The sequence below is a fragment of the Halichoerus grypus genome, chromosome X (assembly GCF_964656455.1).
Source record: "Halichoerus grypus chromosome X, mHalGry1.hap1.1, whole genome shotgun sequence".
In the NCBI taxonomy this organism is placed as follows: Eukaryota; Metazoa; Chordata; class Mammalia; order Carnivora; family Phocidae; genus Halichoerus; species Halichoerus grypus.
Window position 1 is genome coordinate 96,691,051 of NC_135727.1, and position 26,766 is coordinate 96,717,816.

The 26,766-nt window shown below is 36.7% G+C and overlaps 1 protein-coding gene across 3 annotated transcripts in view; it reads right to left on the minus strand.

Annotated features, from left to right (window-relative positions):
• The window catches only part of USP9X (ubiquitin specific peptidase 9 X-linked), a 162,603-nt gene that overhangs the window by 56,571 nt on the left and 79,266 nt on the right, over positions 1 to 26,766 (minus strand). For 2 of the 3 annotated variants that reach the window (XM_078065223.1, XM_078065222.1), the window contains exons 8-16: positions 26,474 to 26,725; positions 26,262 to 26,400; positions 24,195 to 24,347; positions 22,977 to 23,081; positions 21,512 to 21,718; positions 20,099 to 20,235; positions 18,455 to 18,603; positions 4,259 to 4,346; positions 1,325 to 1,667 (exon numbers count right to left, since the gene is read on the minus strand). In XM_078065223.1, the coding sequence (XP_077921349.1) occupies positions 1,325 to 1,667; positions 4,259 to 4,346; positions 18,455 to 18,603; positions 20,099 to 20,235; positions 21,512 to 21,718; positions 22,977 to 23,081; positions 24,195 to 24,347; positions 26,262 to 26,400; positions 26,474 to 26,725 (1,573 nt within the window). The remainder of the gene's footprint in view (positions 1 to 1,324; positions 1,668 to 4,258; positions 4,347 to 18,454; positions 18,604 to 20,098; positions 20,236 to 21,511; positions 21,719 to 22,976; positions 23,082 to 24,194; positions 24,348 to 26,261; positions 26,401 to 26,473; positions 26,726 to 26,766) is intronic. The other variant, XM_078065224.1, reaches the window with a different exon arrangement.

Here is a 26,766-nt window from a genome sequence, read left to right on the forward strand (position 1 = left end):
TAGGGGGTTGAGGAAGTGTTTTAAGGCTGACCCCCATGTAGGCTTGGGAAAGGGGAAGGCTGGGAAGTACAGGGAGAATGAGCAGAGAAAACAAAAACCCAAAGAAAAAAAATAGGATCTCTCTTCTCCAACTAGTTTTACATTTTGGAGTACCGTATAGTTTTTATTTTTAAAAAGGGTTCTGGCTGTTTGAATAATCGAAAGACAAAGTAAACGGTCCATGGTTTGCAGAAAAATATATCCAAAAAAACAATAAAAACTGCTGTGAACAGGTCAGATTTTTAAAGATAGAATACATTAATACTGTATTGCCACAACATGGACAGACCTGGAGGGCATTATGCCAAGTGAAACAAATTTAGGGAAAGACAAATACTGTATGATCTCATTTGTATGTAGTATCTAAAAACAAACAAAAAACTCATCTCATAGATACAGAGAACAGACTGGTGGTTACCAGAGGCAGGGGATGGACAAAATGGGTGAAGGTGGTCAAAAGATACAAACTTCCATTTATAAAATAAGTTAAGTACTGAGGATGTAATGTACAACATGGTGACTACAGTTAATACTATACTGCATACCTTTGAAAGTTACTATGGGTAAATCTTCGAAGTTTTCATCACAAGAAAAAAAATTTGTAACGATATGTGATGATGGACGGTAACCAGACTTACTGGGGTGATCATTTCACAATATATACAAATATCAAATCATTATGTTGTGCACCTGAAGCTAATATAATGTTGTGTCAATTTCATCTCAATTAAAGAACATATATATATATATATATATATATATATATATATATATAAAAATACTAAAAAGGTGGAAAAATTAAACAGATGGTAATATTTTACTCCCTCAGGTGTTTGAAAACATCCTAAGTTAAAACACTGCCATTAAAGTATACATTTGTAGTCCATTCTAAATAGTCCTTTCCTCTGTCCTGTTTTAGCATTGCATGTACAGTAACATAAAATTAACACCGAAGAAGATCTACACTGAATGAATAAAAGGAAGAACAGTAACTTCCATGGGGAGGCATGAAAAATCTGTATGGCCAGTGTATTTCTAAACACATCCGGAAGGACAGATTCTAAGCCAAGACAAAAGGACCATCAGTGACAGAGAGGGAGGGGAAGGGAGAGAAGAAAAAAACCTAATGACAAATGACCCAATAGGATAAAGATGAACTATCACTACCTTCTGGGACAAGCATCAGAGCAGCATACACATATAATTTATATGCAAAATTGTAGCCCTTCGCTATTTGAAAAATTTCATCAGAAAGAATGTCTGTAAGTTCCTACTTTTCACTTACCCTCCAAAGGTAGTCTAATCCTATTAACTCCAAATCATCCATCATATATGCTCTCCTTTTTGCTACTAGTTTTCCTTCTCGACAATTCACAGCTTTGAAGAATCGCTCAAAACATTTCATTCCATTCTCAGTTAATAGGGACGGATCAAGCTGAAGCACATTACTTTCAAAGAAGTCTTTATTAATATCAGGATCCAAGTCTGGTTCATCCCCCATCAACTTGGAATACCACTTAAAGCAGGCTTCACGATCACAAAGGTAAACTGCATTCTCTGCTAAGCATTTCCATATTTGTTTTGCCTGAGGAGCACATAGCCACAGTTGGCCATCCTTCAATAAAAATCTTGGAAAACATAAAAAATGAGCAATTAGATCTACATAATTTTTATTGTGAAAGGCAATCTATCAGTATATGTAGTAATAATCCATCTATCACAATTATATTTTAACAACAGTTAAAAAGATGTCAGTTCTTATTAACATCTTACCAAACTTCTCAATTTTATCTTGTAGTTAAAAAAAAAAAAAAATTCTAGGTATTCATTTAACAAGTACATATTGGATGCCTACAATGTGCCAGGAACTCGGCTAGGTGACTGGGCCTAAACTGAATAAAAGATTTGTTTCCTGAACTTAAAGTTTCGTCTTTGAAACCAGCCATTGCAAAGCTATGTTTAATGGGTTGAGTTTTACCGTTCTGCTTCTATGGCATCACTGGAAAATGAGGTAGTCCCCAAGTGACTTTCACAGATAAACATTTCATTAACTAATTTAAGTCAAAATTCCTCAAATTTTAATGCTTTCTGATGGTCAAATCGCATAACTCAGTACCTGGCTGCATTAAACAGAATAACCTATGTATGATTTAAACTTTTTCTGTCAATATTTAGCAGGATGCTTATCAATTATTCGGTGATGCTCTTTTTAGTTTTGTGAATGTTGGTTATTAAGACAATGAAGGTGAATTTCGTTACAGCTACCGTCTCTTCTGTTAACTCTGTATTTCTTTTAAAATTCCTCCACCTACCCTGTCTGCCTGATCTGTGAATGACAGGAAAAGAGAACACCTCACTTTATTCTGAATTGGCACAGAATTTCTAGCTAACATAATGATGGCTCCACGCCCAGTTATGGAGTAAGGTGCAGGTATATTTCATGTCAATGCGTTCCCTCATTACTTCGAGCATTTTGGGATCTCAATCCCAAGGTTTTTGTTATTTTAATAGAATTGCAGAGCTTCAGGAGGGTTTCTAGCACCTAGTCCTACCTAACCCTGCTACCTCTAATTTACAGATACAATATGAAATGTCCTCTGTGGTAACATACATTTGTTTTTCAAAGTTTGTTTTTGTTTTTAAATACAACAGCAAAAAACTTTCTTCAAGCAAAAGTTCCATTTGGAAGTCCAATGTATAAAATACAAGTGGGGCTGCCCCAATGTTGGGAGGAGGAGTAAAGAAAGGAGAAATGGGAAATCAAATCTCTAATGCTTGTTCAGAAATCTTGGAGAAAGCTCCTTAGAAACCTTAAGGCTCCAAGACAGATTTGCAAAAATCACTGTCTAATATAAAGAGCATAGACCTTAAAGTCAGATAGATCTAGCTGAGCGGTGCAACTGGCGTCCATATTGGCTGCGAGATTTCGAAGAAGCTAGTTTAAGCCATGCTGATCTCCATTTGCTTTTTAATCAAATGGGGAGAATACCTGCCTTCTGCATGGCTATGAGGATTAAATAAAGCATTTAACACACGCCAAGTAAAAAAGTAAAGTTAGGTTCTTTTCTCTTGAGTGTGTTGCTATAGGTCATGTAGACACATAATAAAGCATGGAGTAAAATAGGTTCTGTGATTCCAAACTTGAAGATAGTAGGACTCATAACCATTTTTCCGTTCTAGGAAACCTAAGGGATACAACATACACCAATCAATAACAGTCACTCACTATGGCAGTGATTTTCGATCAAGACAGGCAGGTCCTTCTATTCAGGTGGTTGAAAATCAAAACACACACAGAAAAAAACATTTCATTTTCAACAAATGCCAAATTTCTTAAAATCTGGTGGCTAGAGTTTTTCCTCAAGTTAAAATCATGTAACTATTTATATGTAAATGTGTCCCAGTAAATAAACACACAGTTCAATAAACAAGTCCATAATTAACTTAGCTCAGGAGAAAATCCCCCAATATATCAAAATAATAAATGCAACAGATTTCCCAAAGCACTGAAAATCTGAGCATTTGTCTTAGCACACTTAGGAACTGAATAGCACTTCTGCAGTATGTGGTTTCTGAATTCACAAGAAACCGCTCATCGAAAATTCTTAACAATTTCAAATCTGTTAGGTGTATAATCATTAAAGGCTAATTACCACTGAGGAAATTCAAATTGAGCCTTGAACTACATTTAGCTATGGCTCAAGGGGATAAACCTCTTTGCCTCATCCCCATCATAATGTTATACACACATTCAGACCACCTTTGTCAGCCACTGCTAGGATAAACAAGGCAGCAGTGGATGCAAACCACTCTTTTGAGATGTTGAGCCAGCAGCCCTTTGTCTCCATTTCCTTATTGTCTAGGATACCATTAAGGTGAGTATAGTTCTCCAGCTGGTTATATCAAAATATGGAAATTTATTCTTTAAAAATAATTTTTAGCGAAAACATACAAAGGACAGAAGTCTATACAAAATCTTAAAATGTGCTCTCTTCAAATACTTCAAAGAAGAAAAGTTAAAACTCAGCCAATAATTTAAAAGTATTCAATCATAAACACTTAGGGAAATGTCCTTTGACTTTTAGGTAGTGATTTCCATGTGGGAAAGTAAAAAGTGGCAGGTGAAAAGGTCACCTAACAAAGACCTAACTCTATAGCACATTAACTAAACATTCTTTATCTGTCTTAAAGAGAACAACATTGATGGTTTAAAACAAACCTAAGGAAGTTAAGCCGTTCTTGGACTTCTTGAACATGACTATATCTACTTCCCAGCCTCACAGTTTGGGGGTCATAGTCTTCATGATCTGCAAATTAAGAAAAATTATGCATTATACACACATGGATATCCACAACACTGCTGACTTTAACTAACTTAAAAAGTCATTAATTCTTTATTAAAAGGCAACCTGAAGTTTACTATTAAATTCATGGTTTCTACCAATCTCTTATTTTCCCTACAGAAACATACTTTTACATAACTAAAAGAAAACAATCTGTTAAATATGCTGTCATAAACAATTCTTCAGGGGCACCTGGGTGGCTCAGTCGGTTTGGAGTCTCTCTTCGGCTCAGGTCATGATCCCAGGGTCCTGGGATAGAGTCCCGCATTGGGCTCCCTGCTCAGTGGGGAGCCTGCTTCTCCCTCTGCCTGCCCCTCCCCCGACTTGTGCTCACTCTGACAAAAAAAAAAAAAATTCTTCATCACAGCACCTTTGCACCATCTTTATACACAACGAAGCAATTTCTGATTACAGCCTAAAACTGACCTGAGTGGTCTGTGAACATCAACTAACTACCAGGACAAATTTTTTTCTTGGATTTCCTTCCTGTTATACTGAAAAGTCTTCATGGAGAATAAAAAAAGTTATAAAAATAAATTGTATTACCAATTTTATTTTATTTTTCAAGATTTTATTCATTTATTTGAGACAGAGTGAGAGCAAGAGCTGGGAGACAGAGGGAGAGAGAGAAGCAGGCTCCCCACTGAGCAGGGAGCCTGAGGTGCAGCTCAATCCCAGCACTCTGGGATCATGACATGAGCCGAAGGCAGACAGACACTTCACCGATTGAGCCACTCAGGTGCCCGTGTATTACCAATTTTTACCAGAAAGAGTAACACAAGATGCTATTCTGTATAATTAAGTTATCACAGTTTTCACCATCAGCATGTTATGACAGTCTAGAACAGTCTCAGATAAAAATTCAAGAAAACTGGCCCTTTCATCATGACCATGCTAGGTGTTGGTCACTAAGCCTAGCTTAATCTGTAAATTCCTTCTTAAAAGAAAGAAGATGAGGGGCGCCTGGGTGGCTTAGTCGCTTAAGTGACTGACTCTTGATTTCAGCTCAGGTCCTGATCTCAGAGTCCTGAGACTGTACCCCACCTTGGGCTCCACGCTCAGCTCAGAATCTGCTCCAGATTCTCTCTCTCCCTCTGCCCCTCCACCCACTCGCTCACACGCACACACACATACTCTCTCTAAAAATAAAAACTTTAAAAAAAAGAAAAAGGTGGCCCAGTCGGTTGAGCATCTGACTCTTGGTTTTGGCTCAGGTCATGATCTCAGGGTTGTGGAATCCAGCCCCCTTGTGCGGAGTCTGCTTGAGATTCTCTCTCCCTCTCCCTATGCCCCTCCCACTTGTGCTCACTCTCTCTCAAATAAATAAATCTTAAAAAAAAGAAAAAGTTAGTAAACCCTTTGGTTTTACTTTCATTACAGTATACAATGGGTGGCAAAAATCTCAGTATTTGCTATGAAAGACCACAGCAAAACACCTTAAAAAGCACCTACTGTCCTAAAAATATGGACAGTGGTTTTCTGTTTTGACTTTACTGGAAAAAGCTGCATGACTTGGAAATGGTCAAGTTGATCTGCGGCTTGGAGCTAAAGAGACATGAAGCAAATGCTCTTACAAGTACCATCAACCATGAGGAAATCACTGACCTTTCTTCCAGAAAGTTGTACCAAGTTACAGAGGAATTATGCGATTTCCCTTTAGCATTAATTACTGATCTTTGCATACCAGATCATGGACTTTATGGTACATGTGTGCTACTGCCATAGAATACTAATTGTGTGAGACCTTTCAGAAATAGTAACCAAAGTCTTCAAAAATAGTGAAGTTTCTTCTCTGAAGAAAATCTTGACATGTTGTAAAGATGGAACATATAATGTATAAAAATATCTGTTTTTGGTATTTTTGTGAAGCCCAATGTATTAGGACTGCTTTCTACTTTCACATGTATTACCATCTACCAAAAGTCCTAAACACACATTCTCTACTTCCATGAAAATCAATTTCGTCAGGGCTCAGGACTTAAAAAACTACTTCTCAAGAGGTTTGCTCAAGAAACTGGATAGAATATAAAATACTAATCAACTATGTAGAACTTTTTTTTAAGAGACAGTGAGTGAGAAGGGGGAGGGGCAGAGGGAGAGGGAATAGAAAGTAGGCTCCACGCCCAGCATGGAGCCCAGCACGGGGCTAGATCTCTTGATGCCGAGTTCATGACCTGAGCTGATACCAAGAGTTGGACACTTAACTGACTGAGCCACCCAGGTACCCCAAAATTTTCTTTCTCAAAGAACCAGTCCTTAGGTATCTGAATAATCAATGGACTTCAGCTGCCTTTTTAAAAATTTAAACAAGGAGTTTATGCACAGCTTTGTTTACTTGCCATGTTCTTTTTTAGGGCAAATTTTAAATTTTAGTAATTTCAAACTTAAGACAAATTTCAAAAATAATGCAAGAATTCCCTTATCACCTTCACTGATATTCACCAGTTGTTGACATCTTGCCCCATTTGTTTCATTAGTTGCCACATATACGTAAGTGTAGTTTTTCTTAACTATTTAAGTCAGTTGAAGACATAGCTCTTTACACTTAAATACTTAAATGAGTATTTCCAAATAACGAGGACACTTGCTTATATAACCACATTACAATTACCAAATTAACACTGATACAGTACTGAAGTTAACTCTGATCACTTGGCTAAGGTGGTTTACAGTAGGTTATTGCACTGTGAAGTTAATATTTTTATTTTCATAATCAGTAAGTAATTAGTGGGGAGAGACCTGCAGACTATATAAGTATCTTGCTTCTTACCAAACTCTGATCCCCTAGGTTTAGTATCCCCATTCCTTTTTTATTTAGGTGCCAGCACTTTATCAAGAACTAGGATCCTGGATGCCTGGGGGGCTCAGATGGTAGAGCATGTGACTCCTGATCTTGGGGTCTTAAGGTTGAGCTCCACGGTGGGTGTGGAGCCTATTTTAAAAAAAGAGAGTAAAACTGGGAACGTGAACACAGGCAAGAACCTTGAAGATATTCAATATCAAACAATAATCAAGAATAGTCAAGAAGTGGGGCGCCTGGGTGACTCAGTTGGTTGGGTGTCTACCTTCAGCTCAGGTCATGATCCCGGGGTCCTGGGATCAAGCTCTGTATTGGGCTCCCTGCTCAGTGGGAAGCCTACTTCTACCTCTGCCCGCCGTTCCCCCTGCTTGTGCTCTCTCTCGCCCTCCCTCTGTCAAACAAATAAATAAAATCTTAAAAAAAAAAAAAAATCAGTTAGTAAGAAGATCCATCAATGCTAAATAGGAAGGGAGAGACTTTACACTTCGCTACAGAGAAGATTCTGGGGTATCAGAACATAAACAGGATGGTTGGTGGTTTTCCTTGTAAATATTCAGCTCTAAATACTATGATTAGTTAGCAAAGAGGATCCATTTTTTACTCCTGCTGCATCCCACTAACAAGAGCAAGAGAACGGAGATGAGAGTAAATTAAATTAAAGTGTCTATGGCTAAGGCTAATATAAACTGGTTGTCATTATAGAATGCAAGTTGTTTAGAGCCTATTTCATAACTCATTATAAAAAAAGTTCATTTGAAAAAATATCTTGAGACGGGATTCAAATACCATAAAATTCACACATTTAAAATGTACAATTCAATGGCTTTTAGTATAGTCAGGGCTATGTAAACATCTTTGTCATTTTTATCTTTGTCGTCCTTAGGTGTGAAATAGAATCTCAATGTAGTTTTGATTCGCATTTCCTTAATAACTAATGATACTGAGCATCTTTTCGTTTGCCTTAGCCATTTGTGTGTCTTGGGAGAACTGTCTATACAAATCCTCTGCCCATTTCCTAACTGGGCTTTTAATTGTTGAGTTTATGTAAGAGATCTTATATATTCCGGATTTAAATCCTTTATCAGATATGATTTACAGTTATTTTGTCCCCTTCTTTGTCATTTTACTTTCTTGATTGTATCATTTGCAAGTAGTTAAGTTTTTAACTTCGATATACTCCAATATATTATTACCTTTCCCCCTCTTACAATGTTGCTTTCCCCTAACCCAAAGCCACAAAAATTTATGCCTATTTTTTCCTAAGAGTTTTATACTTTTAGGTCTATGGTAGGTTTTAAGTTTTGTGGATGGTGTGAGGCAGGGGATCAAACTTAATTCTTTTAGATGTGCATACCAGCAACATTTATCAAAAAGACTACTTGTTTCCTTTTTTTTTTTAATTTTTTTTTCTTTTTTAAAGATTTTATTTGAGAGAGACACAGTGAGAGAGGGAACACAAGCAGGGGGAGTGGGAAAGGGAGAAGCAGGCTTCCCGCCCAGCAGGGAGCCCGATGTGGGGCTCGATCCCAGGACCCTGGGATCATGACCTGAGCCAAAGTCAGGCACTTAACAACTGAGCCACCCAGGCGCCCCAAGACTACTTGTTTCCAGTGAATATTCTTGGCACCCTTATAAGAAATCAAGCATAACTTTAACAATTTATTTCTGGACTATAATTATATTCCACTGATGCATACATCTATTCTTATGTCAGTACCACACTGTCTTACGGTTATTTTGCATTAAGTTTTGAAATCAGGAAGTAGTACAGGTCAGCCAATTTTGGTTTTTACAACCAAAACTGTTTTGTCTATTAGGGTGCAAAGGTCCCTTGCATTTCCATGATTTTTAGGATCAGCTTGTCAATTTCTGTAAAAAGAAAAAAGTCTGGATTTTTATAGGGACTGTGTTGAATCTGTTTAACAACTTGCAGAGTACTGTGACCTTAACAATATTAAATGTTCCATGCAGTGGATATGGGCTATCTCTCCCTTTATTTAATCTTTAACTTCTTTCAACAATATTGTTCTGTAGTTTAAAATGTGCAAGTTTTGGGGGTGTGTGACTGGCTTCATCAGTGGAGCTTGAGACTCTTGATCTCAGGGTTATGCATTTGAGCCCCCCTTAAAAAAATAAAATCTTTAAAAAAAAAAAAGGAAGTACACATTTTGTACTTCTTTTGCTCAATTCATTCCTAAGCATTTCATTCTTTATAAAGCTATTGTAAATAAAATTATTTCTTAATTTTTCAGGTTGATCATTGCTGAGCATACAGAAATACAACTGACATTGTATAGTAATCTTAATTCCTGCAATCTAGTTTAACTCATTTATTAGTTCCAAAAGATTTTAGGGATTTCTTTAGGATTTCTATATACAGATGTTATTTTCTGTGGTAACAGATAGTTTTGCTTCTTTTCCAATGAGAATGTTTATTTTTCTTGCCTAGTTGCTCAGGCTAGCACCTCCAACAGAAGGTTGAGTAGAAGTGACTAGGATGGACATCCTTGTCTTATTCCTGTTCCTAAGGGGAAAGCAGCCAGTCTTTCATCATTAAGTATGAGGTTAGCTGTGAGATATGTGAGATGCCCTTTATCAGGCTGATAAAATTACATTCTATTCCTAGTTTGTTGAATGATTTTAAAATGAAAGGTGTTAGATTTTGTCAAATGCCTTTCCTTCACCTACTGAAAAGATCACATAGTTTTGTTTATTGTATTAATATGGTGTATCACAATGGACTTTTGGGTGTCAAATTAACTTTGTGTTCCAGAGATACATTCCAATTAACAACGATACATAATCCTTTTCTCTGAGATTTTGTTTTTAAGTAATCTCTACACCCAGTGTGGGGGTTGAACTCACAACCCCAAGATCAAGAGTTGCATGCTATTTTGACTGAGCCAGCCAGGCACCCCCATAATCCTTTTTATATGTTGCTGAATTTGGTTTATTTATTTTTGAGGATTTTGAATCTATACTTCTAAGAGATACTGGTCTGCAGTTTTCTTCTGATGTCTTTGTATTATTTTGCCATCAGGGTAGTAACAGCTTCATAGAAAGAGTGTTCCTTAATTTTTTTGAAAGAATTTGTGATGGATTGGTGATAACTCTTCTTGAATGTTCAGCAAATTCACTAATGAAACCATCTGGTCCTGGAATTTCTTTGTGGTGGTAAGTTTCTTGGTTACTAATTCAATCTTTTTACTTGATATGTCTATACAACTTAACTGCTTCAATTTCATTAATTTGGTATTCTCCTATTTTTTCATAAGATCAGTAGTGATACCCTCTCCCTTTTGATTTTCGTAACTGAGTCTTATTTTCTTAGCCTAAAGGTTTGTCAATTTTGCTGATCTTTTCAAAAACCAACTTCAGTTTCACTGATTTTTCTCTATTTCTTTTTCTCCTTTATCTTACTTGATATCCCCCCCTCCAATATTCACTATTTCCTTCCTTCCTACTCTGGGTTTAGTTTGCTCTTTTCTAGTTTCTAAAGGTTACTGATTTGCTAACTTTCTTCTTTTTTTTTTTTTTTAAAGATTTTATTTATTTATTTGAGACAGAGAGAATGAGAGAGAGAGAGCATGAGGGGGGGAGGGTCAGAGGGAGAAGCAGGCTCCCTGCCGAGCAGGGAGCCCGATGCGGGACTCGATCCAGGGACTCCAGGATCATGACCTGAGCCGAAGGCAGTCGCTTAACCAACTGAGCCACCCAGGCGCCCGCTAACTTTCTTCTTTACAATAAACATTTGGAGTTACAAATTTCTCTCTGAGCACTGACTTAGCAACTCTCCCCAAGTTTTGGCATTTTGTTTTCATTCATCTGAGTATATTCTCATTTCACAGTTGTCATTTCTTCTTTGACCCGTTGGTTAGTCAGGAGCATATACTTGAACATACTTGTGAAATCCCCAAATTTCCCTTTTGATTTAAAATTTAATTCAATTGTGGATCAAACTCCTACCTCATAGGATTTCAATACTTTAGGTTAACGACGTCTGCTGTTGGCCTAGAATATGGTCTGTCCTGCAGAATATTCTATTTACACTTAAGAATGTACATTCTGCTGTTGCTGGATGGAGTATTCCATAGAAATCTGTTAGGTATGGATTGTGGGTTTATAGTGTTCAAAACTTCTACAGGCATACTTTGGAGATACTGCAAGTTTGGTTTCAGGACCCCAAAACAAAGCAAGTATTGCAATAAAGTAAGTCAAATGAAGTCTTTGGCTTTCCAGTGCATATAAAGTTAGGTTGACTCTGTATCATATTCTACTAAGCAGGAAATAGCATTGTCTTAAAAAACAAAGTAAATACCTTAATTTAAAAATACTTTATTGCTAAAGAATGCTAATCAAGGTGCTGGGTGGCTCAGTCAGTTAAGCGTCTGCCTTTAGCTCAGGTCATGATCCCAAGGTCCTGGGATCGAGTCCTTCCATCAGGTTCCCTGCTCAGCAGGAAGCCTGCTTTTCCTTCTACCCTTCCCCCCAGCTGGTGATCTCTCTCTCTCTCAAATAAATCTTTTAAAAATGCTAATCATCTAAGCGTTCATCAAGTCATAATCATCAATCATAGATCACCTTAACAAGTACAATGAAAGAGTCTGAAATACTGACAGAATTACCAAAATGTGACAGAGACATGAAGTGAGCAATGTTATTGGAAAACTAGCACTGGTAGAACTGCTCGATGCAGACTTGTCACAAACCTTCAATTTGTAAAATATTCAAAGAGCAATAAGCCTGTATTTCTTTTATGCCCACCCCCGCCCCCTCCTCTGGCTTTGACTTACTGTCTGGTGTCACTTACTGTCAGCCTAATAATTACTTCCTTTAGTGTTTCTTGCAGGGCAAGTCTGCTAGCAATAAATTCTCAGAATTTACCTAGGAAGGTCTTTATTTTGCCTTCATTTTTTAACGATAGTTTTGCTGCATGTAAGACTCTTAGCTGTTAGGTCCTTCACTGCCCCTAGCACTTCACGTACAGGATCTTAATGCCTTCTGGTCTCTGAAGTTCTAAGACACAATGTTAACTTTATTGATGTATCCTTGTGAAGTCTCATTTTTTTTCTTTTACATCCTTCAAAATTTCTTACAACTATGATGTGCCTGCATCTAGGTCTAACTTTAACTTACTTGGAATTCTTTAAGCTTCTTGTATGGGTTAAGGTCTCTCAATGAAATCTAGAAGTCTTCAGTGATTATGTCTTTTTCTGCTCCCTTCTCAACTCCCCCTCCCACTATCCTTCCAATACTCCCATTACATGTAGGTTGGTGCTCTTAATGATGTCCTATATTTCCCTAACATTCTCTTCATTTTTCTTTATCCCTTCTTCACTGTTCTTCAGATTGCATAATTTTATTGATCAATCTTCAGATTGATCCTTCCACCAGCTCAAATCTACAGTTTTGAATCTACTTCCACCAGTTCAGCCCCTGTAGCAAATTTCTCATTTTAGGTACTGTACTTTTCAACTCCAGAATTTCCATTTGATTCTTTGTATCTTGTTATTGCTATTCTCAACTAAAACTGTCACAATACTTCCCTTTAATTCTTCAAAATTCTTCAGACACAATTTCCAACAGCACCTTGAGCATATTTGTAATAACTGCTTTCAAGTTGTCGTGTAGAAAGCCTACCATCTGGGCCCTTTCAGAGGCAGTTTCTGTGGTCTGTGTATGTATGAGTGACACCTTTAAATTTTTTTTTAGTTGAAATCTGGGTATTTAAATGTACTGTAGCAACCTGAATACTGACACCACCCACTCACTCCCTGGGTTGGTGTTGTCTGTTGGTTGTTTAGTGATTAGGCTGAACTAACTCAGTCAAGTCTATCTCAGCCACAGTGTTTTTCCTCGTTTGTACCTTTCAGCCTTGCTACCTGTATGTTGCTCCTGGTTCAGCATTAGCCCCTTACTGGTCGAAAGCTGTAATTAAGTCCCCTTGGCTAGTTAGATTACCCTTTACCACTGGATGTAATTGTGGCTTGGAGACTACCATCACAGTTCAAGTAGTTGTCCCACATTCAGTCAAGGACTAGTAGTACCTGAGATGTTTTCTTCCTCATCACTCCTGAGGGTAGTCTTAGGCATGAAACAGTCTTTCTGACTGTTATATTTTATTCTATTTTATTCTGATATATTTTATTCCTCTTACTTTTTTTTTTTTTTTAAGATTTTATTTATAGAGAGAGACACAGCGAGAGAGGGAGCACAAGCAGGGGGAGTGGGAGAGGGAGAAGCAGACTCCCCACTCAGCAGGGAGCCCGATGCGGGGCTGGACCCCAGGACCCTGGGATCATGACGTTGAGCCGAAAGCAGACGCTTAACGACTGAGCCACTGAGGCGCCCCTCCTTTTACTTTTAAAAGGGATAAAATTTTACTTTTAAGCCTGGCTCCCTAGGAGTTGCCTCTGGGTCATGGTAACCTGTAATTCACCCAATGTTTGGTCAGAATTTGAATTTAAGTCCTTGAGCCAGTGAAGCTTACAACCTTTGCTGATGGATTGGTGTGTGAACTGAAGAATGTTTTCAACTTGTCCATGTCTTGCTCTGATTGCTTCTGAGTGGGTGCAATCTAATGAATGTGCAGAACATTTGTGACCCCCCTAGGGTTGCCTGTGTTCCCAGGAGGGCTCATCTTGGCTGTCTTTATCTAGATCTCTCTGTTAAACTTTTGGTTGCTCTGCAGTTTCGTTGGTTAATATGAGTACATGGAACTACAAGCTCCCTCTTAATTGCTCTTCACCAAAATTTCCACTGCTTTTAATAATGCTCTTAGGAATGGTATGCTCTGGTCCAAATAAAGTCAACCCCTTCAAGCCTAACTGCTCAGCTCTTCGTCCTCACAGCCTGTCTCTCCCTCTGGGCAGAACTTCTGTGCCACTGCACAGGAGCTGGTGACAACATAGCAAGCAGCTTCTCCCAGAGTGATATCTCTGGCTCTAAGAGTGGTGCTGGTATGTGGGAAATGGTAAGAGCCCCTGATTTTCTCAGTTTGTCCCTCTAGGCACAGAATATCCAACTTACGACATAGTAAGCTGCAATGGGAGTAATCTGAACTTCAGTATCCTCAGACTGCCATGCCTAAAGTAAAGCTTCAGCCCTATGAGTAGACTGTGCAGGATAAGGGAGTCTCTGTCCTACCATGACTGCCTTAGAATAGAACTTCTGTAAAATGTAACTGGGCAAGATAATAAATGCCAACAGCCTGCCCTTCTTACGGTGGAACCACAGCCCTAGACTGGCAGCTGTGGGGAGAGGGAGTAAAAGTTGTGGCTCTAATGCTACAGATTCTTGCTATTCTTCTCAAGAGATTTTCTTGAATAATTGTTTCCCTATTTTCTGTATCCCCTTAGAATAATTCCCAGGTACTTTCGATGATTATTTAAAACTTCAGTGAAATGGTTGTTTTGTTAAGGAGAAGGTCCACTGAGGGGTGCCTGGGTGGCTCAGTTGGTCAGGCGTCCAACTCTTGATTTCGGCTCAAGTCATGATCTTAGCGTTGTGAGATCGAGCCACGCGTTGGGCTGCACGCTCAGCCTGCTTGAGATTCTTGCTCTCTCTCCCTCTCTCCCACTTCCCCCTTGTACCCTCTCTCTAAAATAAATAATCTTAAAAAAAAAAATTAGGTCCACTGAGCATCTTACTCCCACCATTCAAAAAATTAAACCCCTCATCCTATGGATTTTTATTATCATCATCACATGTTCTACATGTATTAGTTGGTACACTTCCCTTTCTTTCAGCATGGACGCAGGGGTCTGTATTTTATTTAATGGGTTTAGTTATTCTTATTATTTATTTTGACCTAATTTTGGCCAGTAAGAGCCAACTCTTATTTGTTTTTGACATGTCGAGTTTTTTTTTTTTTTTTTTTTAAGATTTGAGAGAGAGAATGTGCACACATGGTGGGGGGAGGGGAGGGTTGGTGGAGAGGATAGAGAATCGCAAGCCGACTCCCTGCGGAGTGCAGAGCCTGACTCCGGGGCTTGAACTCATGACCCCGAGATCATGATCTGAGCCAAAATCAAAAGTCAGATGCTCACCCAACTGAGCCATCCAGGCGCCCCTTAACAAAATTCCTCAAGCCCTTTCTAACTTTCTAAAATAAGATGTTGAAGGACCATCTTATGTACTTTCCTTACACCAGGCCCTGAATATAACCATTACTCTAGAGAACTATAATAAGCTATTTATAAAATGAATACTCAATTTTTTTGAATCACAAAGAGCCCACACAGATTTCACTGTATTTCATGACTGATGGGTAGGAATGAGCCAGAGCTGAGAAAGTCTAGACCAGGATTTGACCCTAACACAGAGAGCACTGTTGGTGAATGATGCTCACGAAGAAATCTTTTATGTGGAAAAATGTTCCCAAAAATTTCCAGTATTGGATGTAAATGATTGGGAAGAGGTCACTGGAAGTGGTAGTCCTTAGAAAATAGAATGCAAAAAAATGATATATAATGAAGATGAGTCCTACAACTCAATGCAGAAACCAGGAAAAATGGTAAATAAAACTATCAATAAGGGTTCAAGTTAATACAATGACTACCCTACCAATAAGGCGAAACGTGAGTGAAAATTAAAAGTGGTCTTCTACATTGTTGTCTGCACTAAAAAACTTTTAAAGTGGGCGCCTGGGTGGCTCAGTTGGTTAAGCGACTGCCTTCGGCTCAGGTCATGATCCTGGAGTCCCTGGATCGAGTCCCGCATCGGGCTCCCTGCTCGGCAGGGAGCCTGCTTCTCCCTCTGACCCTCCCCCATCTCATGTGCTCTCTCTCTCTGTCTCAAATAAATAAATAAAATCTTTAAAAAAAATAAAAAAAATAAAAAAAATAAAAAACTTTTAAAGAATGACTTGTAACCACCAGTATCTGAAGGCACCACTAGTGAGAACACATGAGTAAATATTGGAGATAATTTTAATAAATTCATCACTTTATCTACATAATATTAAAACAGGAGGTAGAGTCAGCTGACCATACTACTGTAAAAACGTTTTATTCCAAAACTAAAGATGTTGGTGGAGATGAAATATGGGCAGGACAAATATGTAATACTGATATAATAGTTATCAGAAATTAAGAGTACAAGAAAATTGTGGAAGCTTGATGTCATCCTGTGAATAATAGGTCTCATACCTAATGAGATCTATGGAATACTTCTATTATACAGAGACAAAGACTGTAATTTACTTTAGAATTCCAAATTCAGAAATTGGTGGTTGATATTACCACAGAAGTGACTTACTACTGCAGAGAGTTTATTATAACAGGAGAATTTTACTAGTTTTAAAAAGTATACCACCCCCTTCCCCCATATTTAAGGATCTGTAGACTGACCGTTTCGTATTATTCAGTAGAGTATTGTAATAGAGGAAAAGTTATCAAAGTTAGGAGAAACAGAAGGTGTGTCAATGAATTTAGGGGAACATCAGTAACAAAAATCCAAGAGCTTAATACTATATGCCGGGCATTGTTCTAGCATACATAACTTGCCCAAGGTCACACACCTAATATGTTTTTAGTCATTTTCAAATCTAGATAATCTGACTTGTATCCAAGAGTCATACCTCTAATTTTACGGAGCTACAGATAATTTAAGGAGGGAAAACTGAAGACTGAAAACCTTCTTATGACAATACAATTGAGATGAGGCAATGATTCATGCAGAATTTGACTAAAACAAAGCCGGAAACCCTAGTGAGGCTGAACTGCACATGCACCATCATCTCCTGACTGCCCCAACAGCACAATACTCAACTTTTGGCAATGAAAAGAATCGAAACATCACATACAAAGGAAGTAAGTAAAAATTAGCATTGTAGCACATAGGATTTATATGGCTCCATTTCGGGGGAAGGCCTGCAATGGCACTTGTGAGGACTTTGTACCAGCAAGAAGAGATGAGACCGTGACAACAAATCTGCAGTATGTTAAACTGAGCCCAGATGCTTGAGTGATTGATTGGGTGTATTACATGGAAACCTCCTGTACTTCTCTCAGATTTTGGTTGCGTTTGGCACAGAACATAAATTACATGGTCACGTGCCAATATTGCTCTGATCATCTTATCATGCTACTTAGAAGGAACTCAGGCCTGAAACGGTACAAGATCATTGCCTGGTGCCTATCAGTCACCTGATGCTTAGATTGCTTATCTAGCTCTACAATCTACTGCCTAGGTCTCAGCTGGCCCAGAGGGGGGTAAATTGAAGAACAAAGGAGTCAATACAATTAGTAGGCATATCTGAAGAGCTGCTTAATTTTTCCATTATGTTTATCTGAATTTTAGATGGGAATATACATATACATCCTGTGTTAAAGCAAATCCTATGATTTATAAGAATCTTGGGATTTTATTCAAGAATGCCAAGAGTCTAATCTACTCTTCAGATAATGAGTATTAGAAATATAAAATAACTATTGGCTTCTGCAGACTCTTATCTACTATAAAATGTTAAATCAGTAGTATGTTCAGTAACCATTATGCTCAATTCTATTTCTAGCAGTGGTAGTACAAAGTTTTTTTTCTGTGACTATAGGAACAAGGTTGGGCCTACAAGACAGTGGAATATGTACTAAAAATCCATCCTTACTCTAACACAGATAAACACAACTGCCAGAGGGCAAAAAGGAGTACTGAAACAGAGCTCCACATAATGGCAAGAACTTAAAAACTGGCTGTTGAAACCTCAGGAAACTCTACCCTAACACATTTAAACAAATTCGCACTTTGAAAACCAGCATAAACGTGGATTTTTGTAGTTTCACATCGTTGTTCTTGTGAATTTTCTAATTCACAAAGTCTGAAAGATTTATGAAATAAGGACTTAGGATTATAAAGGAACTATAACATATACAAGAATAGACTTAGACAACACAAATTTTCATGAAAAAATAAAGGTGATAGTAGTAATGAAACAAAGGTTGAGAATGAGTCAAGTACATTCCAAAGAAGGTAACAACCAATTATATAGTACAGGCAGGCAGAACTCCCGGAGAAAAAAAAGATATCAATTTCACAAGGAGATTGGAGAAGGCAAGCACTAAGAAAGAGCTGTGAAATGCTGGCTTGAAATTTACGGTGGGTAAAAATTCAGAGTAAAAATGGAACATAAGCTCATAAAGGAACACAGTTAATAAGACCCATTATCGTCCATCTTTTAAAATACTTTTGTTGTCCATTTGTGAGGTAACTGATGGAAAAAATGCTGGGAAATTGCTGTTATTTCCTGTATTTTGGGTGAGCTCACAATACATACCTCTAGCATATAGCCTCATGCTTTCCATATAAGTTGCAAGGTTTTCTGCTACCAAAGTAACTAGGGCATGATTGTGCTGAAGTTGATTGATTAAGTCATGGCGATAAAATACATGGGGACTTCGCTGAGTTTGACTGAAACGAGAAGAACTTAACAATATAATTAGGCAATTAAACTCTGTTGTAAGCAAAAGAGCTTATACAATCTAAATTCTTAGCTCCTACTAAAAAAATTTAAAATGGTTTTCCTCATGACAGACTTATACTTTTGGCCATTTACTTTCTTTAATTACAATATCAAATAATTTTTTTAAAATGTCTCAAAAATCAGACATTTATTCCATTTTTCTTATTTACATGGAAACTATAATGTTCTCTAATCTCACAACATGGGCATCTACTTCAACGACTAATTTCTACTCCTATACTACAGTAGTACTAAAGCACTTGTTTAAGTTTACACATTATTTCCAGAATTAGAGAACAGGAACATAATCCTTGAAAGACTAGTACCACAAAGATTATGCTATAATAGTGAAGAATTTGATCAAAGAAAATGCTTTCTGTAAAATTTTACTTATTCGCCATTCAAGGTACATTGTGGACACTTGGTTTGTAGCTATATTTGCCCACAGGTATCACCAGAAAGACATCTAGTCCCTTTCCAACCTGTTCTGATACCTTCACTGAAACCAATAAACTCTCAGAGCCATTACTATTCTAGTGGAGATGAAGCCACTGTACCCTGAAAGAGTATGGAAACTGCTCTTTCTACAACAGACAAATTAATTCATTTGAGAAAGGCAAAAAGGCATTATGTACAGTGGCCCAAAAATAAAAATATGTCCCTCAAATAAATGTTACTGTTAATAAGATATATGTCTGGATTTCCTTCACTGTTTATCCCTACAGCTTTTCTAATTTCATATTTTTTCAAGCCTTTGGATAAAACTGAGACAAAGTTCAAGCACTGAAACCAAAATATATATGGCCTTTTCTGTCTTAGGCATAATCTTAAATAATCTGCTGCAAAGGATCTTTGGCAATCATATAATTTTACACATAAGAAAAACACGTTTCTTTCAATTAGTAAATCTTTTACAAGATGATATGACTGTTTAGACTTAAGGGTCATACCCAGGAATCCTGACGCCATTATTAAGTATTCTTGGTACTATACCTAGCTCTCTGCACATTATTTTTAACTTTTCACATTATCTGTTCCAACTCTTATAAACAGAAAATACCAGGACAAATTATTCTAGTAACAAGAATTCGGCATGTAAGAGGATTGTATTTGAAGACCACTATTTATAAATACATACATATATACATACATACGACCACTTAACAGAAATTTAGCTAAAATCAATCAAAAAATATTTTAAACTGTATCTTATCATCTTTCATGAGTAATACAGAATATTGCTGATTCTGATATTTATCACTTAATTGTGGCATACCTTCTCATCAATAAAATCAAGGATATAGATATGATACAGGAATCTTTTGTTCCAAATTAACCCTTCTCTTAGCCTATCAACTCCCCACTCTTTCCTTTGAAAAATTTGTTTTTACCAAGTGACAATGCTATTTCTTTTCAATAAAATATAAAAATATTGAAATTTTCTGTTAAAAGCCTTACCTCAAATTTTGAGGGGCTTCACCAAACAAACTACAAATTTCTCTAATTTGTTTCAGTGCAGGAATTACCCATTTGTCATTTGTACGAAGTTCTTCTATAAAACGATCTATCCACTGGATCTTCTGTGTGTCACGGTCCTTAAACAAACAATTTCAATGTTTTAGATGGGTCATACACAGGAAAACTCCACCTCCAATGATAAAATAGGGCTTTTCTTATAAGATCATCATCACAAGCATGTAGTAATTGCAGGTAAGAGTTTAACAGTGTTTAAAAGCAGTAAATACATTTTTATTTCACATTTACTACCAAAACTACAAAAAGTAAAACAGTACTATGCAGTGTTTCAAAGAATTCTATCATATAGTAAAATTCAGCAATAACATATAACCCCAATTGTTATTCCAAACGGGATTGTTTTAGCATAGTGAGGGACACCGAAAATTTCTATTTTCCCAAGAAAATAATGGTATGGCAACTAAGTTAAAAAAAAGTTCCACCAAAAATCAATATAAGGACATATGGACATATACACAAAAAGATAAAAGGAAAGCAGTTATAAAAGTATTATAAACTCAAAATTATTTCAAATACGATGTTTCACTTTTCATACCTTATTTACTCCTTCCCCTAAATCAACAGTAATCAGAAATATAGGTTTCTGCACCTAAGAAGTTTAAGTTTGGATTACTTTGTGTGTGTGTGTCTCTGTTTAATGAAATAATTTAAATTGAAGCTTCTTATTAGTATTTGGTATACTAAGTGTTTAATGACCTGTTACAAGCAAGTATAGTAAAAAAAAAAAAACCTGAATGGCACCTGAATCACATACACCTACTTGATCTTATTAGCTCTCACCTAAATTTCAGTTCATCAGGGTAAATAGTTTCAACAAGTGGAAAATTAGTTAATCAGCAATTTTCATTTTAACCATAAGTTAATAGTTAACATGCTACAAGTTAGAATCCAGGGAAGCTGTTGTATGATTTGCTCAAAGGAAAGGCTCAAAATGTTTTACTATTTAGAAAATTCTATTAATTTTTCTTAATTTCCCTGTGAGCAAAGAAAACTCAAATTCTCTTACCTCTAAAGTCCCTTTAATATCTTATGATCTATTTGAAACTGATACTTCAGCACCATGCATCTGACAATACTACCACTATATAACCTGTTTTGTTTTGTTTTTTTTAATACTGTCTTTCTCCCAAGGAGACTAAAATGCTTTTCAGATGATACACAAAATTTTGACATAGATACCTAACATGAGGAAGGCAGACTTACATGAAGAAAGTGAGTCAATTCTTGAAGATCATTTCAAAAATAACATCAAAGATGTGGAACTATTCTGTATAAATTGCCATCCTGAGAATGAAGGCAAGTGTCAGAAAAAGTGAACAAAGGGGCACACCTTACCTGTGAGCAACTATAATCTAGTATTTTTATGTGGGCACTGAGAGCCAGGTCCATGATGTCTACAGGTACATCATCACTGTGGGCCAGATTCCACAGTAGGTTCAACACTTTGTGTGCCATTACACCATCTTTATCATCTTCTGCGAGGCGACGTATCAGCTCAAGTAGCTTTTCACGCTGCTTTTTACTTGCATTTGTCCAACTGGCCTAGAAAAAAAATTAAAAATGACATGAAAACAACACATTTACCCATCAGTGATTAAATTAAGTGTCATGGGATTAACTATATTCATGGCAAAAACATGCTGAGCACAGAATTATTCTAGTGATATCCGAGAGATAAGATAGGGCAGAATTATAAACATGAGGACAAAAAAAAAAATCTCTGTTTATAGAAATACCTAACATTGGGGTTTTTCAACCTTGGTACTGACATTTTAGGCTGGAGAAATCTTTGTTGTGGGGATTTTCCCGTGCACTGCTTAGCAGCATCCCTGGCCCCTACCCCGTAGAAGCTAGTAGCAACTCTTCCTCCCACCTGTGACAACCAAATTATGTCCACATCCTGCTATCTCTGACAGTGGGGGTGAGGGGTACAGAACTGGCCCGTTGAAAACCACATTCCATTTATCCATTCTACATAGCAATTTTCTTGCTTGCTATTACAAATAATTCTGCTACAAATGTTAAACGTGAATCCTGGCGTACACATGCATGAGTTTCTCTAGAGGATATACTGAGAAGTCAAACTGATGAGTCATGAGAATACTACACTTTTCAAGAGATATCAATCTACTTCCAAGATGGTTGTAGCAACTTATGTTCCCACCAGCAGTCAGTATAACTGTTATTTTAAACAAGATACCTTTATCATCTAATGCCAGTTGTTAATGGAACACTCCTCGTGAACACTGCTATTGCCTTAAGGTCGTATGTTCTTAGTCCACAAATTCACCAATCATATGGTTTTCACAAACCCAATACTAACAACTGTAGAGAGACCACTACACAATATGGCCTTAAAAAGTGCATGATGATACCAATGCAGGTATCGCTACAGGGGCTCTTGGGCTACCTTATAAATTACATTTCCACTTGCCTGTGCACATCACCCCAGAATACCAAGCTATTGGTAATCCCTTGTTATTGATATTTTATTTTTTATTGCAACCAATCATCCTTCCCTGAAGTCCTACAGTGCATCTGAACCTATAATAAAAATTCAAACTGCTAGGGGAAAGAAATCCAAACTCACAACCTGAGTTTAAAAGATTCCGTATTTATCAGGGCTATTATTATAAAAATGAACATTAAGCTCTCATTGGAAAAAAAAAAATGACCAATTCCTTTACACCAGAAATTGTTCAGTAATTTCTACTGAAGTATTTATTGGCTTACAGCAACTCACAGATCTAATAAGGTAATTTTATTAAAATGAAGTGGCACTACTTTACTATGCTATTACCTTAAAGCAATCAAAAAGATGATCAAGTTGTTCAGGAGAAAAATCCCACGCTAACTTTGCCAGTAGATCATGTACATTCTTCACAATGGCTTCATGCTTCCCTGCCTATTGAAAAACCAAAAGTAACATAGCATATTAGAATTTGAACAGCAGATAAGTTGTGTATACACAACTGCTGGCAGCTATTAATTAAACTATTCCCACCAACTTCATCTAAGTGTAGAACGTAAGAAAATTCTTAACATTTTAAAAATGCTTTAGAACTGGCCTCTAAAGCCTGACAAATTAATTCCTTGATATACTGGTTAATGGTTACTTGGGAATTCATGTGAGCCTTTATTACAATTTACTGAATTTAACGTGCTAATTTTAACATTGCAAGTAGGAGAACAATAAGGCACACCAATGGTACTGTTCCAAAACTGGAACCTTAAGCACTCAAAGGGAAAACTGAATGTTTTCTTGGTTTCTACAGGCTCAAAACATGAAGCTTTGTAATCTTAAAACTCAACAATACTTCCCAAGTGATCCCAGCAGAAACCTGTCATTGAGGTAATCAAAGGAATCACCTAGTTTCTAGCTATGAGACCAAGAAAGTTACTTATCTTTCAGAAAAGCTACAAATCCTTTGGATTATTACAAGGCTTCATAAATAATCTAGTGATTTAACTCTACTGACATTAAAGTTTTTTCTAATTAAGTTTATGAAGAAACTAATGTAACATTGTGTAAATAAAATACTTGAGTCAAAAATTTGTAGGGAAAATTAAAAAAAAAAAAAAAAAACCACCACCTACAAATTGCTAACCTGTACCAAACATACAGCAAATTATGAATATATTTAATTATTTCGGGGCGCCTAGGTGATGCAGTCAGTTAGGTGTCCGACTCGTGGTTTCTGCCCAGGTCTCGAGGTTGAGCCTTGTGTCGTGCTCCGCACTCAGCGCGGAGTCTGCTTAAGACTCTCTCTCCCTCTCCCTCTGTCTCTCCCCCTCCTCTAAAATAAATACGTATTTTTTTTTATGTATCTTTAAAAATATGTATTATTGGCTATTTAAAATAGATTCTTGACAAGATTTCTGTAAATCACGAGCATTTAAACATACTAGAAGTCAAACAATGCAAGTGTTCATCCTGTTTCACAACTACTATATTCCTTTAGTTTTTATTAGTATCTTTCTTTTAGAAACCAAATAGTTACCATATGAAATTTCTTACCTGTGCTGCCCAGATATTATCAAGATCTTGTAAAGTCAGAGCTTTTTCTTTGATGACAAAACGAAGAATCTTCTCTAGCTTTTCTACGTACTGTGGTTGATGCAGACTATCTCGCAATACTATGGATAAGATATTGTTCTGCTGTATCCATTCCTAAACGTAATTCAAAAACTTGATTTAAAGAAGTAACTGAAACACAAGCTTTTTTAAAAAATACATATGAAATATCATTCACACTTTAAACATTAGTATGAATTAAAAAATACAAAATAAATACAATAAGGTAATAGGCTTACTGTGCTGTTTTAATTCGCACTATGGAAAAACCAAAATAATTTCAGGGAACTTAATTTTGCACATACAGAAATGTTTCCATGACTCAGAAATAGTATAATTATTAAAAAGATTCTACTCCAGCATTTACACAGAAAAGTATTATTTAAGTACAGCAAGCACCATGGTTTAGGTAGAGTGGGTACAAGACCCATTTTAACATTTTTGGTTTCTTTACATTGGTTGTGATTTTGATGAAAACATGCCCTCTTAATCTTTTGCTTTTATTTATTAACCAATTACGCTATTACTGCTTATCCAATAGCACTTTACTCTTCCAAACAATCCTAATGAGGGATATATTATCCTATTATGGAAGAATAAACAGGTTCAGAAATGTTAGAAGTGGAATTGGAATTAAGGCTGCATGCTTCCCAAGTCTGTGTTTCTGTAACACTATGCTATGTTGCTGACTGGCATTTATTTAATATCTATACCAACAGAAGAAAACTCTAACTCATGATACGAAAAGGTAATAGCCCATACTGTGTAATTTTACAGTATTCAACTTAATGAGATTAAAAAAGTATTAAGCCCCCAAATGTGCTGGAGAAGTACACTTCTCAGGTGGTAAAGGTCCATTTTTATTTCTAACCTGTTGCAGGTACGTTTATAAAATACAGGAATTATGTGGCAATGTCAAATTGCTACAAAAGTTTCTGAACACTTGATGCCATTTTCTGTACTCCTCTAGCACTGGCAACAGTTCATGGACCAGAAGCAGACCTCAGACCATACTCTGACAAGCACTGTGTTCAGAATTCCCACAAAGTAGAAAAACAAATCACATATACAAAATCAGATGTTTAACACTTGACCCCTAACACAGAGCCAATGTCTACGCATCTTCCACATACCTTTTATCACATCCTAATCACTGTCTCCCCTATTAAACTGAGGCTGGCATGAGGGCAAGGACAGTTCTTTTACCAATGCCTGCTCAGTACCGTCAGACACTATGCACTAAAGTTATTCGACCAATACTTTTCAAGTGGCATACTTATATATTTTAAAACTACAAAATAAAGAAGTATCTATGGTAAGGGGTGCCTGGGTGGCTCAGTTGGTTAAGTCTCGGCTCAGGTCATGATCTCATGGATCATGGGATTGATCCCCACGCCAGGCTCTGCACTCATTGGGGAGTCTGCTGGAGATACTCTCTCTCTCTCTCTCTCCTTCTGCCCGACCCCCAACTTGTGCACTAAAATAAATGAAATCTTAAAAAAAAAAAAAAAAAGTATTACGGTAAATAAAGTTTCCTAAACATTCAACATTAGGATAGTATGAATAGAAGTGCTTAAGTTCTTAAAATAATAAAACATTAATTCACGTACATCTTATTCCAGTAATTGTATTTCCTATTTTAAAATCTGTAAGTGGCATCAGTCAAATGAACAATAGGCCACTTCATTCATCAGATACCAGATACTATCCAATCTATTCCGAAGATCATCTTTATCTACTCCATTTCAACCAATCCACCCAAACAAGCTAATAATTACTTCAGAATACTTACATTCAGCATTAAGTTTATCGAAGATGTGCGAAGATACCTATATCACTACCAAATAAGCTATGCTATTACAAAAAGTTCCAAGGATTAAGAGTCATAAATCAGTCCCAACACCTCCCAGTTTCAAGGTTTTCTTTAAAATGTTATAACATTTGGTAAAGCCATTCTAATTTTTGCCTTAGGCAGATCTTTATTCATGAAAGAAGAACCAAAGGACTTACTGCCATTCGTTCAGCTGTAAGCCACTCTTCCTCCTCGGGGTTACCATGCCGATGAGTATAGTAAGACACACTAGATATCACCTTATTAACCTCATTCAGTGCATTCATCTTTCCATTGAAAGACGAAATTTGCAGTAATCTGGAACAGAAATTCAGTGTTAAATATGATTCTAAATATTCACACAGTTTATTTCAAGAGGAAAATATCTTACCTAAGTATCATTTTTAACCTAAATATTTCTAAATTTTTTACAGTTTCTTCTTGTCCTGGAACCCTTGAAGCTAAATTCTTCAAAGATTTAATAATCATTGAAAGAGCATCATTTTTGGCTTCATTCTTTGCTTCTTTTTTCAGCTCTTCATCAGTTAAGTTTTCTAAAAACTGTGGAACCATTTCTATTACTGGAAGAAAGTACTTTTTCACTGTATGAAGAGTGAGAAACTCATAGCATTGCCCAAATGGTCTGAAACAAGACAAAAAAAAAAAAAAAAAAAAAAAAACAAA